This window comes from Thunnus maccoyii, chromosome 12 (assembly GCF_910596095.1).
Source record: "Thunnus maccoyii chromosome 12, fThuMac1.1, whole genome shotgun sequence".
In the NCBI taxonomy this organism is placed as follows: domain Eukaryota; kingdom Metazoa; phylum Chordata; class Actinopteri; order Scombriformes; family Scombridae; genus Thunnus; species Thunnus maccoyii.
The window spans coordinates 9736634-9751759 of NC_056544.1; the positions used below are offsets into that span (position 1 = coordinate 9736634).

The window sequence follows — 15126 nt, forward strand, 5'->3', positions numbered from 1 at the left end:
GCTCTGCGTCGCACTCCTTCTCAGTACTTTTTGTCTCCCACATAGAAATATGACCAGCAGGAAAAAAATGACTAAAATTTATCATATTTACAGTACCAGTTCATGGGAAAGTAAACTATACTGTCATGACCCTTACATAAGTGACTATTGTCTGACTCTAATTATGATGTAATTCATGTTACAATACGAAGCCAACATGTCCATGTCTATGTTCCATTTGTCCAATAATGCAGTAGCTCCATGATGGTCTACATATGTGGTTTGCTAATGGAGCCAGGAGGAGCTTCAAGTGGGGCCCATGTGAATAAACCCCAGGCATCACATGGACTGCTTTTGTGTCCATTTAATTGGGCTCATGTTTCAACCAAGATGGGCCCAGTTTTGCCCATCAGGTTATCTACAGCATACAGCTTTCCTTTTGTTTTGCAGTCACTACACAGACCCCCGAACCACCCAGTAGGAGTCATTAGTGCAATGACGCCATCTGCACAACTGTAAGCCTCGAAGCTGAAAAGCACTTCAACTGGGTATTGAACCTGGTTTGCTGCAGTGGTGGCACTGTTGTTCTTCTAGTACCACACAAACTTCAATTCACCAACTAATGAATGTAAGCTGAGAGGTTTGCTTGTGCAGGCAGTTAATATTAAAAGTTGTCTTGCATGGGAGAGGTAGAGATTTGCAAATGAAGGTTGATTTAAGATTTAGATTTCCTCTCTTTGGACACTATCCCTCCTCGGTAACCAAGAGAAATCTCACTTTGGGTTCACTATTGGCATAAGGATCCCACTTGCCTCATTAGTGACCCACATGGGCAGGAACGCATTGGAACATATACAGAGTCAATATACAGATACTGTCTGACAAGACATACTGTAAATGTCATTCTGGATCTCATCACTGTTCAGTCAGCCAAGTCATGTAGAATTGATTTTTCTGTGAATGTAGATGTTCAGGGTTGATGTTTGGCATCCAGGGTCTGACCTTGTCAATTCCTACAAGGATACACCGAGCTCAGCACATAAGGGAGTGGGGGGTGACAATAATGTAGACTCAGGTCCTACAGATGGATGCTGGGGTGGACGTGGGGATTTTGAAATGCTATATGAATAGCAGCAGTATAGCTTTCAGGTAAGCAAAAGCATTGATATTGGATGATCCTGCAAAACCGTTATTCAATGCCAACGTTTTAAAAAGCTTGCTTTCTAAAATATATGGAAATGTCAATGACAGTATAGTTTATGTTAGGGAAAGATTGTGGTTATGGCAAAGAAATTGTAGTATGGTTAGGGTTGGGTAACTAAAACGCATGGTTGTTAATTGTTATTAACGGTTAATAAAAAGCAGACATGAATTACAGGTCTGTGATGCAAACTCCAGTCTCCTGCATGAAAGTCAGACATGCACCATCCAAAATAAAAGGTACAGTATTTTCTACATAGGCACTGACTGCTGGCACTCAATGTGAATCTTGAGCTGCAGAATCATCTAATGAACATAATTTCTAGGATACTGAGTAGTAATCCCTCTCAGCAAACCTATACCTTGACCATCTTTACCCTTATACCATCCTGTTTGGTCCTATCACTGCACTTCACCACTGCAATTGTGTAGGAATCCAAAACTGGTGAATTTTGATTTCCAAACTGACATATGGTACATTTTGTCAGATAAAACTTTTTTCTTTCTTTAAAACAAACATTTAATGAAGGAATGAGTGCATATAACAATTCTGATATAAAAAAGTGAGACAGAAATAAAATAATAATTACATGCTGATGTCAGTAAATAGAATGTCTAATATGGCACATGATGAAAAGAAATAGTTCTTCAGTCGTCTGTCCTGGTTCGAAATACTGTAATCTCTCGGGGAAGATCAAGGCCTTATCGATGCCCAGCCTCTCCACTGAACACCCAAATGTCTTCCTCTTCATCATACTTGCAGTGTCCCATTTTTAGATGAAAGCAATCCCAGCATGGCATATTGTTCATTTGGCATTTGACTGCAGGAACACAAAGGGAATATTCAAATTATGTATACTTTCAAGAAATTTCAAACCTTTTCTGTATTTGCTGTAGGTTTATTTGTGTTTTTCTGTGGTAATGTGTGTGGTATCTTGCTAGTTCCATGAAGTCTATAGACTCAGATATGTTTTCTTTTTTTTCTCGCTCGACTTCATGGTGTTTTCACACCCAATGACGCAATGTGCAGACAAACAGTACGACTAGGCTTAAGTGAACAGATGTTTTCATACAGGAAGTAACACAACCCCTCCTTCCCCTTCACCCACTTCTGTTACGGTGGAGTGCAGGCAGGTGGACCCAAGTGTTAGAGACGGCAGGCTGACAGGATCTAACAGCTATTTATTGTAACTAATAAAAACTGTAGCTCAGGAACAGGCAAAATGAGCAGACGATTTGACACAAGACTTAACTGAAAACTGGACTTAAATACAGACAGAACTAACAAGGGAATAGGGAACAGGTGACCAGGCAGGAGGACAGGCAGGGAGCCGATTGGCTGGGAGAACAAATTGGACAGGGCAGGGTTGACGAGGCTGATGCAGGGCAGGTATGGAGGGAAAAGCAGGCTGGAGAGGAGTACAGGAACACAGGAGGGACTTACAGAGCAAACAGATAACCAAAACCTCGAAAACACAATGAGACCAGACAGGACCTGTGACAGGAACATGACAGTGTCAGCACTTTGCAGTTTCAGTTCCATCACTTCCCTTTTCACCAAGCAACATCCAAATCACCCTCATATCTACATGTTATCACTTGCCACAGATGTGCAGTATTGTTTACTGATGCCGTTATACAGCAGTTATATAAATGAGGAAACTCATGCAATTAACAAATTCCCATCAATCATGTGATTTCAGTGTAACTGCTGTGTGCTGACAATAATTATTTCTTTCCTCACTGACACTTCAGAGAAACTGCTTGTATCTGAGCTAAATTGCTTTTAGGCAAACCTCTCTTTTACAGCAGCAATAGATGCATGAGCACAGTCTTGCCTCTGTTTTTGTTCTAACAATTTATAATCTCATTGCATGAAGAACTAACCACAAGATCTGGCGCTGGTGAAATAGTTACATGATTAAAACTGTAAATGAGAATATTATTTCAAAATGAACAAATAAAACTATCCTAATCTTTTGTGCCCAGCTGGCAGGAGCACTTTCTTGGCTCTGTGGGTGTATTGATTTTGTTGGTTCTCTCATCTGGTATGTTGACAAGAGGCAAATACATACAGCGAAGCTAAATGACTGCTATTTAATTTGGTTTCAGTGATTCAGCAGTCCGCTGTTTACCTGAAGGCAAAGGATACTGCAGCTTCAGTTTATTGGACCACTGGGCTGGAGCTGCATACATTAGCAGCACAGAATTAGTCTCTTGTAATCAATGTGTGTTGTTTTTAATGTGAGTTTGATAAACGCTTTGATTTAGCCTGAAGTTACTTGGGTGTTTAACATGTAAAGAGAATTTTGACATTGCAGTTTTTTTGTGAATATGACTGCTGGACTGTTTGTGTTTTCTTCAAAACAGCCTATTGCATGAATGTATAACAGACGTTAAGGTGGCACCATACTCCGTCAGCTCCACACCTCTACAATGATGGAATTGGGAGGGAAATGTGACATTTACACCTACTTCATGCAACCATTGGCCAGGTGTATAGAGGTGAAAAAGTAAGCAGGGCTTGAAGCTCCTCTCTCAAGCTCTCTGTTTTCATTGTGTAGACAACTATTTCTGTCACTTTTCACGTGAACAACCAAGTGAAACACTATGAATGCCTTCAAGGACAGAAATCGTGTGCAATTATTTCCATACTTCAACAAATTTAATGTCGTAGATTCTCTTTGACTGTAGGCTTTTCACCCCTCCTTCGAGATCGGTCATTCAGAACAGCTATAAACACATGGTCAGATAACGTGTTGTACTAACTTGTTCTTTTCAAGTATAACTCGGCTCTTACGGTTGCTATGTACCAATCATGTGTACACATGTATGCCTTTGCTGTGCTAATGCAAGATTTTCAGTTCTTGTGGACATGTCTCCACCTCCATTCCCACCACCAACAAATACACACCACCTCTGCTGTGCATATTTAGCAAGACTGTCTGTGATATGGGGAAGGTCAAGAGTTATATAAAAGGTGAGAGCTTCTTTTGATGTCTCTCTTTCTCTCTTCTGCTGCCAATGCTAACATAAGCAAACTTGCTAAACTTATTGGTTCTTTATGTGTTCGGTGTTTAGGTGTTAGGTGTAAGTAACTTGTATTAAAAGAGCTGTTATTACTCTTCTTTGTGACAATTTGGCAGAGCAGAGCTTGAAGTCCTTTTTTTGCTTTGATCATTATCATTAATCTTAAAATGACACCAAACCGCTAACTGTCTCCTTCTCTGCCTTCCTGCTCAACTAACGTGAGCCTAGTGTAACGTTGCAATAAAGTAGTATGGGGTGCGTATGTGTCAGAGCAGTTTTATGATTATGAGCACAACCCACCAAGCATCCGACATCTACAAATGTTGTTTTTTGGGCCGTAATTTGCTAGTTCCGCTATGTCTAGTCCATCTGATACGGTCTTTACTAGCTCAGTCCACATTTAGCCCAAATATAGCTTTAATATATTAATTACACTGAATCATAAAATGATGATTTATCTTGATGAAAACTGGTGCTGGGTGTAGATCTGCCCAAACTACATAGTCAACCTTGATACTGCATATTGTATGTGAGGCTGCCTGATGCTGGTATTGGTATTGAGGCCCTGAACTTGCCTTGCATCGCACCACATTAAATGGGTTTCCACTTTTAAGAAGTTAGATACTGTATGCTCTTTATCTCTTTGCTATTGCTGCTGTAACATTGTTGCTAAGTTCAATAATTCAGTTTTAACTGCTGGACACAAGATGTCTCCTACTTTACCGAAAAGTCCATCCATTATCAGTATGTCCACTGGAGGCTTCAAGTTTCCACATCACACTTAAGCTGCATACTTGACCACTGTAGGCTTCCCAATAAGTAGTGATGTCACTCATGATCGTGTGTACACATCTTAAACTGAAATTTCATCTGAACACAGAGAAACTTCCCCCCCTCAGCAGATGAATGTGAAAGCAGCCTTCTAGTGTCAAACTCTGCACATACATCATTCTGCACAGTAAGCATCCAAGTGAAGCAACAATGAACAAAATACATTTTAGAGTGAAGGGGACTTTAAGGAACATATCATCGTTAAATTGAGTTAAACTACCATATGACTACTTCATTTTGGTAGACCAACTGCTTTTTCTTCCAGTGCTTTATTAATTTGTTCATTTGTTGTTGTCAAAACTAGAGGAACATTGTCTCCTACTTGATATCTTTAAAGGCAGTCGCGCTCACTCTAACAGAGACATCACATTTGTCTCCATCTGCCCTAGAATGCACCTATTCCCTGTTGTTTTCCACCGTGTCACAGTGAGTTTGTCTTTCTCCATTAAGGCTCTGATGTTCTGGAAAGAGCTAAGCCCAGACTCTGCGCAGACACATTTTATTATTCATTACATTTTATTCTTTCCATCTCTGCACTGTCTGGTCTTGCTGGTGGTGCAAGTGGAATTGCAGAACAGACCTGACCTCTTGTATAACACCCAGGATCTCACAACATTTATTAACAAGCTTGATGTTATTAATACAATATCAATTATATAACTGCATTGTATCAATGAGTGTATAAATACCATGGTCCTTCAATCCCTACAGGATCTATGAAAACTCGGAAAACACCAGTTCTTTATGTTATCTGGCTTATTTGGTAATATGCTTGAACATGATAAAATGTATCAGATTATCAAGACAACATATTACCTCAAGCAAAAAAAAAAAAACAAATCAAAAAACCTAACCTATGAATGAGTGTATGCAGCTGTCTTTTTAAAAAAAAAAAGTAAACTGTTGACAGGATGTTGAATCCAGGGGGGTTTCTGTATCAGTGATAGAGCTGTTAGCAGTAAGTGCTTACACCATTACAGGAAGTAGAGCAAAAGGTATGGGAAATGAAATGCAAGCAGGGTTTATAAATGACGGGGTGGTTCATCGCCTGATGGGTTAAACATTTTTCAGAGAGCTATTTGTGGCCTGCAGCTTCACACGCCAGATACAGACAGAACAGCATGGAAACGCTTCTTTTTCTATTTCCTCAATTCAACTACATGGCCCCAAAGGAGGAAGCATATTTCAAAATGCTTGGTCCAGAAGACTTGCAGGCACCAAAGATGAAGGACGATAATAGCAGGTTGGTGTGTGAACCTCAGTTGTTTTTGAATGTTTACTTGATTTGGAAATGGGTAATTTAACTGTTTGGTTTAAATAAACGCATGTTGAAGCTCACGTCAATAATCTGAGTGGTGCAACTTTTATCACGAAAAATCAGGTTAGGCAATAGTTTTTTTCCGTATAGAGAAGTCTTACTTTTCTAAAGTGTAGCATAACACCATCGTAAAAGATATGTGATGTTTCTTGATAGTACCTTGTGTGAGTGTGACTGAAAGCTACTCGCGCTACGTAAAGTTGACTTTTAAAAGCCGTTGTCCTCCATGATGAGTCTTTGCTTCCTTTTTGTAACGTGCATATGTGACTTGTCTTGTGATTTGTATTATACCACAAAAACATTTTGTAATGTATAGCATGCCATGTAAACCACATTGAAAATGTGTCTGTGAGGAGTAATTCTTTGATAAAACTGCTGATTTGGTGAATAGTACCGCAGTTTAACGTGGAGACAGTTTGTGGAACTTGATGTATTTTCTCCTTTGTTTGCAGACAGAAAGACAAGGAGAGGAAGAGCCGACTAAGCCTTTTTCTCACCAAGTCTGGTTCTCATGAAAACGTCAGTCCCCATAAAAAGACAAATACAACACCCAGCAAGTGAGGCAAAATCCATTATTTTCATATACAGGCAATGTTGTTTTGACAAGTATTATTCATTTTGAACCTAAGTTTCAAGTATTCTCCGTGACTACTGCACACTTACAGAAACATGGCACCTAGGTGTCTAATGAGACGAGAATCCATAACATTTGTGCTGCATCATTAGGTAAGAGCTGACCACATCTCTGATTTTTTCAGCATCTCACCAGAGGCAGCTTTGCAGTGGAGCGACTCCTTTGAAGAACTGCTAAAGCACTCAGGTCAGATTAATGCCTGAAATTTCTCAAAAAACTTGTGTTGAAAAGCTGTCCAAAACGGTTTCTTCTGCTGTCAAACAATATGCTCCATTTGAGTAGTAAACTGTTTTGGAGTGCTAGAGGCAATAAATAGTTAATGAAGAGAGCAGTGAGAGTTTCACTACATCTTTTAATGTGTGTTAACACAGATGGTAATACAGAAACTGTGCAACTTCCTCATCACAAAAGTTTAAAAACAATGAAACACTTTAAACCCCTGTATGTGCTCATTTGGGGATAGTTAATATAGTGAATGCTACATAATGAAGATAACATTAATATTTAGCTACACTGAAGCTATACAATATTTCTAGATAATTTAATTGTTTATACACTAAGCACATTTTAGTGGCTTTTGGATGAGGAAGTTATGGAAAGTCTATTCCCCATTTGTGCATGCTTTTATAATCAAACGTGAGCCTATTATCCACCATGCACAGAAAAATGAAAAGATTTTGTTTTTAACAGCTATCTAGTTTCTTTTACTGTCACTTTAGTATCTAAATGTGTGTCTGTCTCTGTGTCTCTACATCAGATGGTGTGGAAACCTTCTCTCAGTTCCTCAAGACAGAGTTCAGTGAGGAAAACATCGAGTTCTGGTTGGCCTGTGAAGAATACAAGGCCATTGATTCTGAGACGAAGCTGCTGTCCAAAGCCAAATATATTTATACAGTTTTTATTGAATCGGATGCCCCTAAAGAGGTACGGCACGGCGTGTTTATTTATCATAAAATGCAATGGAGCTGAAAAGGCTCAAACAGCCCCTGCAGTTCTGCATTTTCTTTGACTTATTTGTCACTGAGGGCTGTTGGTGGTCTGAAATATTTATGTCACTGTAATAAAAATAACAGTGGGTGAATTCTGAAGCACTGTGTAGTCAGCCTGCAGCAGGTTGACCTTTGAGAACAGTTGTTAGGAGCAGCAGCTTTTTGAGGTCATGCATCTAGTGCATGCAAGGCTGCAAAGCAGGTCGGGTTATTTCTGTAAGAGACAGTTGCGGCCTCAAAGGTTTCCATTCCCTTTGCAAGGATGATACGACCACCATCCGATAAGCTTTCAGGGCCTGCAGCAGATCTGACCGTTGAGAGCTGCCGTCTGGTTTGAGGTTGTGACATTCCTCTGCAGAACCGGAGAGAGCATCACCCACACACTTTCAGTCTAAATGAATGTATAAATATCACAGATAGTTGTTTGAAGCATGCTGCAGCAACATTCAAGCATACACCAACTCGAGTGATTTGCAGGGTGATCCAAATGTAAATGAACGTGACCTTCACTACCGATGGTGGAAGATAATGTGATTTCATAGACATGAATATACTGAGAGCTATGTTACTAGTGATTGTTTTTGTTGCTGCGTACAAGAAGCTGTAAATCTCTCAAAGGAATACTCTTTAAAGACAATTCACAGTCTATAATTCCCATAATTATGATGGTCTTAATGAGTATTTTTAAACAAACAACTAATTCACAAAACTAGGAACCAGGAAATGAACATCCTTATCTATCATGATAACCATAATATGTTTTCGAATCTAATGTGCGTCAGTGATTGTTTAGTTTAGCTTTAAACTCAAATTAGCTTGAGGTCATGTGATGGCAACAAAAACAAAGAATTGCTCCTTAGTACTCTGACAATGTCCACAAAGTCACATTCTTATTCATTACAAAAAGAGCTGTATCTGAAAAGAGCATAAATCAAATCCAAAGAATGCCAAGTTGATGCTTGTGCCCCTAAATAAAAGCATCCGTCTAAGGGGAGAGCCCAGAAATTGACTTGTTTGATGTAATGCATGTTGTCTTTTTTAAAACTTAAAGATGTTGATTTTCTCTGCTGTTTTAAAAGGCTCTACCTCACACTGTTGTCAGTGTGGATCTTGGGGTTTCCCCTTTCTTCTTGTCACCATCTGAGAAATTCTCGGTTGGCAACAAATCTTCTAGGATGTTTATCTGTCTCATTTTCTGACAGATAGTGTCCATTATTAATTCTAAAAGGAAATTGCAGAACAAGGTCTGTTATTGAGTTGTTTTGAGCCTTATCCAAATCCACCATGGAGGACACAAAATCCCTAACTGACGCGTTCAAATCCAGATATAAGTGTGCGTGACCATGTCATGGTGTGAATTTAATGTATTTAACGGATCTGCCCTTTTCATCATTGTCCTAATTTCCTTCTCATCCGCTTACCTCTCACTCAGGTCAACATCGACTACAACACCAAGATGGCCATCCAGAAGAACATAGCCCAGCCCACAAAGAGCTGTTTTGAAGCCGCCCAGATGAAAGTCTACAGCCTGATGAAAAAGGACTCCTACCCCAGGTTCCTGCACTCTGACATTTATCTGCGTCTCTCCAGGAGGAAAGGCCCGGGAGCCACCATGTTTCGCAGAAGGTCACGCTCCTGTGTATTCAACGAGAGAGGCGAGGCCACAACTGAATCCCCGGCCTGGTAGTTATATGCCGCAGTATCATTTCAGACATATTAGCTCAGTCATTATGTAGAATGACAGGATTATTATGAAGAAGATAATCCATGATGAGAAGCACAATTGTTAAAAAGTAATGTGTGGTGCAGAGGCTAATTATCCACAGGTCTGCAGAATTAGTTATTTTTTATAACCACAGGGTTCAAAGTGGATTATCCCACTTACATTGTACCACGGCAACATGCCACAGATTAAAATTAAAAAGGCTATTTTTTTTTTTTTTTTTTTTTTAAATTTTTTTAAATTTTGAGATTTCTTGCCAAGAGTTAGAGGAAAAGATTGATACCATTCTCATTTCTGTGCACTAAATATGAAGCAACAGGCAGCATCCAGTTAACTTAGCTTAGCATAAAGACTGGACACAGGGGGAAACAGCTAGTGTGGCTCAGAAATGTTGCCAAGAAATAGTCCAGCACATAACCCCTCATAAAATCACAACTTGCTGCTTTTACACTTCCGTTTTTTGCACAGATTAAACAAACCAGATATAACATGTTAACATGTCCCAGTCTTTACGCTAAGCTAAGCTAATTGGCTGCTGGTAGAAGCTTTATATTTACTGTTCAAATATTGATCTCATCATCTAACTCTTAGCAAGAAACCAAAGAAGAGAAAACGTCAAACATTTCCTTTAAATACTATACTACAGAGCTGGATAAATGCTGAAACTATTAGCCTTTCAGATACAAGTATAAATTTACAAAGGTTATTAGGTCACCACATCAGAGCCATGTGGTTATCTGAAAATAATGGTAACCCTGCAGCCAATCAGAACTGGGTACTCTCTGTGGTCATTAAACCAGACTATTCTGCTGCAGTTGGAACAATATCTGTCCTCTTTCTCTGAGCTTGTGGATTCACCTTTCATTGATGTTTTTATTTTTTTCTTAAATTTTCAAAACTTGAATGATAAAGGGATGGTTGGAGACAGTATCTCAGCTGAAGTGCCTACTGACAGTATCCAGCCAGCTGTACAACCAACCACTCTGAAGTGACTTCAGACATGTTACATTTCCGTTGCTTTGTCTTCCAATTTAGCAATAGCACCTTATACAACATTAATACCGTTGATACGGCTTACAAGCTAATTTGACCATATCTCATTAAAATGGAGTCATGATTGTATCCCTCACACTGTCCAATCCCCTCCAGACTAACTTGCAGTGAAAGCCTGCAGCCATGGTGACTGCAAAGCACTGAAACTTTTTAATGAGGGATACAGATCCCTCATTTTTGTTATCAATTAAAATATATCACATTTTCAGACACAGAAAATGCATATATCTTCTTTGAATACTAATATTACATTTCATTAATTATGATTGCTGTTTCAGTTCGCTACCATCTAATTTATGTATTACTATAATCATATGTTTTGCCTTGCTGTTGTAAAATGTACATATTTTACTATGTGGAATAATTCAAATAAACACTTTCTTATAAACGCAGTTTTAATGAGGCTTTTTAGTGTTATTAATTAGTTTGAATGACCACATCTAAATGAGACAAATGGAGTCATAATGTGTGCATATTACACTAGTGGGGAAAATTGTGTGGCTCCCTATTCCAAATCACTGAAAAATTAATAGACCTTATCAACTCCCACCACTCTAGCACAGAATTATTCATGTTACTGTATGAATGCACAAGCTATACTTCTTACAGAGACAAATACGTATTAATTCAAAACCGTCAGTGATCCCACTGAGTTCACCCCCAAATTCTTGAATATGTATGCATGGGACAGAATATATACAACATACATGTGCACACACATACAGCTGTAGATACACACAGAGCTGGTTTAGCTCATTAACACGGATGTCAGCGTTTCTAGTAGCCTTCAGAGGGATGAGGTCCATCTCAACTCAAGTTACTGTCATTTTACAAAAACCTACGTGGAATACCTCACAGTTTACATTAATTATGCATAAATCTAGACGGCACAAACATGCGTACACTGCAGTTCCTGCTGTCTTCTTACTCGAATAGTCAGAGAACGGGGGAAAATGTAATGATGTGTTAACAAAGCTAAAGGAGCTCAGCTGGCCTGCCAAATTCATCACAGCTTAAGATTAGTTGCCCGCTAAGAATTTGCTGGCAGATTTCTTGTTTCTTTCCATTGGTATTTAAATTTGTGACTCAGTCTGCACTAAAAGCTTCTGAAATCGTCCCCAAGTTAAAGATGTAACAGAACAGTAAGAAAGCAGTTTGCCTGAAGATATGAAGCTTGTAATATGAGATGAATACTCGTCTATGAGGAGTTTAAAACAAAAGAATTGATTGTAAGGTGTTTAGTAGTGGAGTTTTACACAGATTCTCAAACAAACTGATTTCTTTTAAAAGATTCATCAATCTTAGACAAAGTCTGTCAGTAGTTTTGCACTCTTGAACTCCAGTTTCCAAACTTTTATGTCACAAGTTCCCCTTTTCAGAGCCAGTTTGTTCCAGGGTTCTCCACCCAGTAAACTCTTTTATCTGGCTCTATGTGAGCCAAATTTAGTAAAGGATTTGATGACTCCGAGGCTTAGATATTCAGTTGTGAAATTTCCCCCTTACAAATCTATTTGCACTTGATGCTGCTGCCGGCCTGCAACAATATTGACAGACCTAAATAAATAGAAGGCTGAGTTCAGTTTGAAACTCCCAAGGCGAGAGTTTATACGTTCCATCCTAAACATTGTACTTCAATTGACGTATTCAGATTATATTTATGTGAAGCAGTTGATATAACTGAGTGGGTCCTGCTTGACAAACAACTTCCCTCCACTCTGAAAGTGGCCACAGCTCAAGGATTAAGCAGTGGTCATCAATGAATAGATGCAGGCAGTAAATAACTCTAAAAACGATCTTTGCAGACTGAGGGCTAAATATAATTGAAACCAATTGTGTGAGGAAGGCTCTATGTCAGACATCAAACCTGCTTGCTTACTTAAATACTTTCAGGGGTTAGAAATTTAATTCAAACAGCTTTTTTGGTAACATCCTCATCCTACACCAATCCTACAATATAGCCCCAGTAGAAGGGTCAAAATCCCTTCCATGTTCACATGAATAAAGCAAACGGGACCAACAGTGAAAAGAAAGATACAAATTTAAAGCTGTCATCAATTACAGAGAAAAGGTGGACACATGAGGGAATTGTAAAATAAAGAGAGGGGGCCTGGAGAGGACTAGAGTGCCACCCTGTGTATGGCAAAAATATTGCCATACACAGCATCGCTGTATCACTAGCCATACGCAGTATGTTTCACTGTGGATGTGGGTATGAAAAGAAGTCAAAGCTCTTAGACAAAATGAACCATTTCATGGTTGTATGGAGTCTCTTTGTCCTTGGATGCTATTAACACTGACCATGCAGGTGTGCATGAATAACTTTTGATGTGCATGAAGGCTAAATCACATCGGGAGAAAACTGCTTGGATGTTCTGCATGTAAACAACACTCCTCAGTATAGTCATCATATCTTTGCTGGCAGTGCCTTTTTTGAAAAACAAATTCCTCAACCTGGTCAGTCTACACACATGCAAATATGGGCAGCCTGAGTGTTTTTCATCACCTGTCGTGATTTACATTCTTGGTTTGTTTGGACCATCACATCTTCACCAGTGGTTAGGAAGGTCAGGACAGGTTAAAGTGCTCATACTAATATACATACATACTAATGGTGATATACATTATGTATTATGGTTTACTGATAACCTGTATACAACCATCAGGCCCAAAGGAGTGGAGGACCGTCCTCCACATATAGCTCATACAGTATGTGGATGTTCTAATGAACGTTAGGTAAAATGCACTGTGGAAAAGTAAAGGGTGCTACACATTCTACTTTAAACGGTGTCTACTGTAAGTAAATGCTAAATTCTCTAATTCAAACAAGTACACATACACTTAAACTTAATTTGAATACTGCTTCTGACTCAGCTTCCCACTACTGTGTCAGGTGAAAGATTCACTTAATTCTTAATGTTATTACTGTTTTTAGCCATTCTGGCAGTGTGGCACTATGATTGACAATTCCTGGCTTGTCGGTCCAGACTGTAATATTTTTACAGCTATTGCATTGATGGCCACAAGATTTTGTGCAGACATTTACAGCCGTCAGAGGATAAATCCTGCTGACGTTGGTGATCCGCTGACATTTCTCTATGCGTGAGCAGGTTATCATTTTGTTTTTTAGTGACGTCTTTGCAATTTTTTAATGGATTGCCATGAAATTTTGTTCAGACATCCATAGTACCCAGAGGATGAGTCCCTCTGACTTTGGTGATCCCCTGACTTTTCATCGAGTGCAGTTTAAATTTTTCACTTATCCTGTGAAATATCAACCATCAGCTTTTACAGACATTTGTGGATCCTTGATGAAGTAGCCTAATGCCTTTAGTGATTCCCCTGGCTTTTCATTGAACGCCACCATGATCTCGATGTTTATGGTCCTGAGAGAAATGTCTCAACAACTCTTAGATGGATGGCTGAACTCTAATAACTCTGGTAATCTCAAAAATAAAATTTGCTTAATACTTTGTTTTATGACTCCTTGCAGGACTAATGACATTCTCATCAGCCTCACCTGTACTTTGTGTTTAGTGTTAATGTCTTGTTGCCATGCTAGTGTTAGCATTTAACTCAAACTACCACTGTGCCTAAGTACGGCCTCACAGAGCCAGTAGCATTTTGGTCAAAATCACAACCTTTAAATTTCAGGAGTCAGTGATCACCTGCATCAGTTGAAGGTGTCATATGAGGCTTATTAATAAATCAATGTTTGTTTATGCTTTTGTCGCCTTGACGAACACTGCAGATATGCAAATGTCAGGATGACAAACCTTTTCCTTAATAGTGTATTTGTTTATGGTTATTTGTTTATGGTCAGGATCTTTCCCGGAGCTTCCTGACCATTGTTCATTGCTTTAGTTAAATCTTATTCTAAATTTGCCACATAGTACTCTGCCACAGCAAGCCATTTTGTTACTGTATTCCTAATTAAACTCATAAAAACCTGGATTATAGTTCGTATTAGGTGAAGTGTTTGATCATTAGAAATTCAATAGTTTGAATCTTCATGTTTAAATTCCCTTTATGTGCTCTGACACAAACTACCTGCCAGTCTCTTACTGTCAAATCCAAATTGATAGACTTCACACTGTTTTGGACAAGAGGTGAGGTCAGTTTAAATCACAGCCAAGCTCTCTCATATTGAGATTCGACAGACATGGAAGGATGCCCTGTCTCTCCCAACAACAACACTTTGCATACAGATTTCCATATATTCCATTCATGTTGGAGCGGAGGAGGGAAGGGGGGGGGGGGCTCATTTTGATTTGTTCAGTCACTTGACTCCCTCATTTCCAAACAATCACAACCCCATCTTCTGTCTGGCAGGATCTTATCTCTGTCTCCCTTCGTAGAGGACGAGGAGATG

The 15126-nt window shown here is 39.2% G+C and overlaps 1 protein-coding gene across 1 annotated transcript; it reads left to right on the forward strand.

The window, feature by feature from the left end:
• Window positions 1–5197: 5197 nt before the first annotated feature.
• rgs18 (regulator of G protein signaling 18) lies at window positions 5198–9950 on the forward strand. The gene is made up of 5 exons (XM_042429814.1): window positions 5198–6283; window positions 6811–6915; window positions 7117–7178; window positions 7750–7916; window positions 9414–9950. Exons 1-5 carry the CDS (start codon window positions 6162–6164, stop codon window positions 9666–9668), a joined length of 711 nt encoding a protein of 236 aa, XP_042285748.1. The 5' UTR covers window positions 5198–6161; the 3' UTR covers window positions 9669–9950.
• Window positions 9951–15126: the final 5176 nt, after the last annotated feature.

Bases quoted from the DNA above. Each gene is read 5' to 3' on its own strand.
- rgs18 (XM_042429814.1), top strand. From the start codon at position 6,162: ATGGAAACGCTTCTTTTTCTATTTCCTCAATTCAACTACATGGCCCCA. The intron at 6,284-6,810 runs GTTGGTGTGTGA...CTTTGTTTGCAG, and splicing joins ATGAAGGACGATAATAGCAG to ACAGAAAGACAAGGAGAGGA. The intron at 6,916-7,116 runs GTGAGGCAAAAT...TGATTTTTTCAG, and splicing joins ACAAATACAACACCCAGCAA to CATCTCACCAGAGGCAGCTT.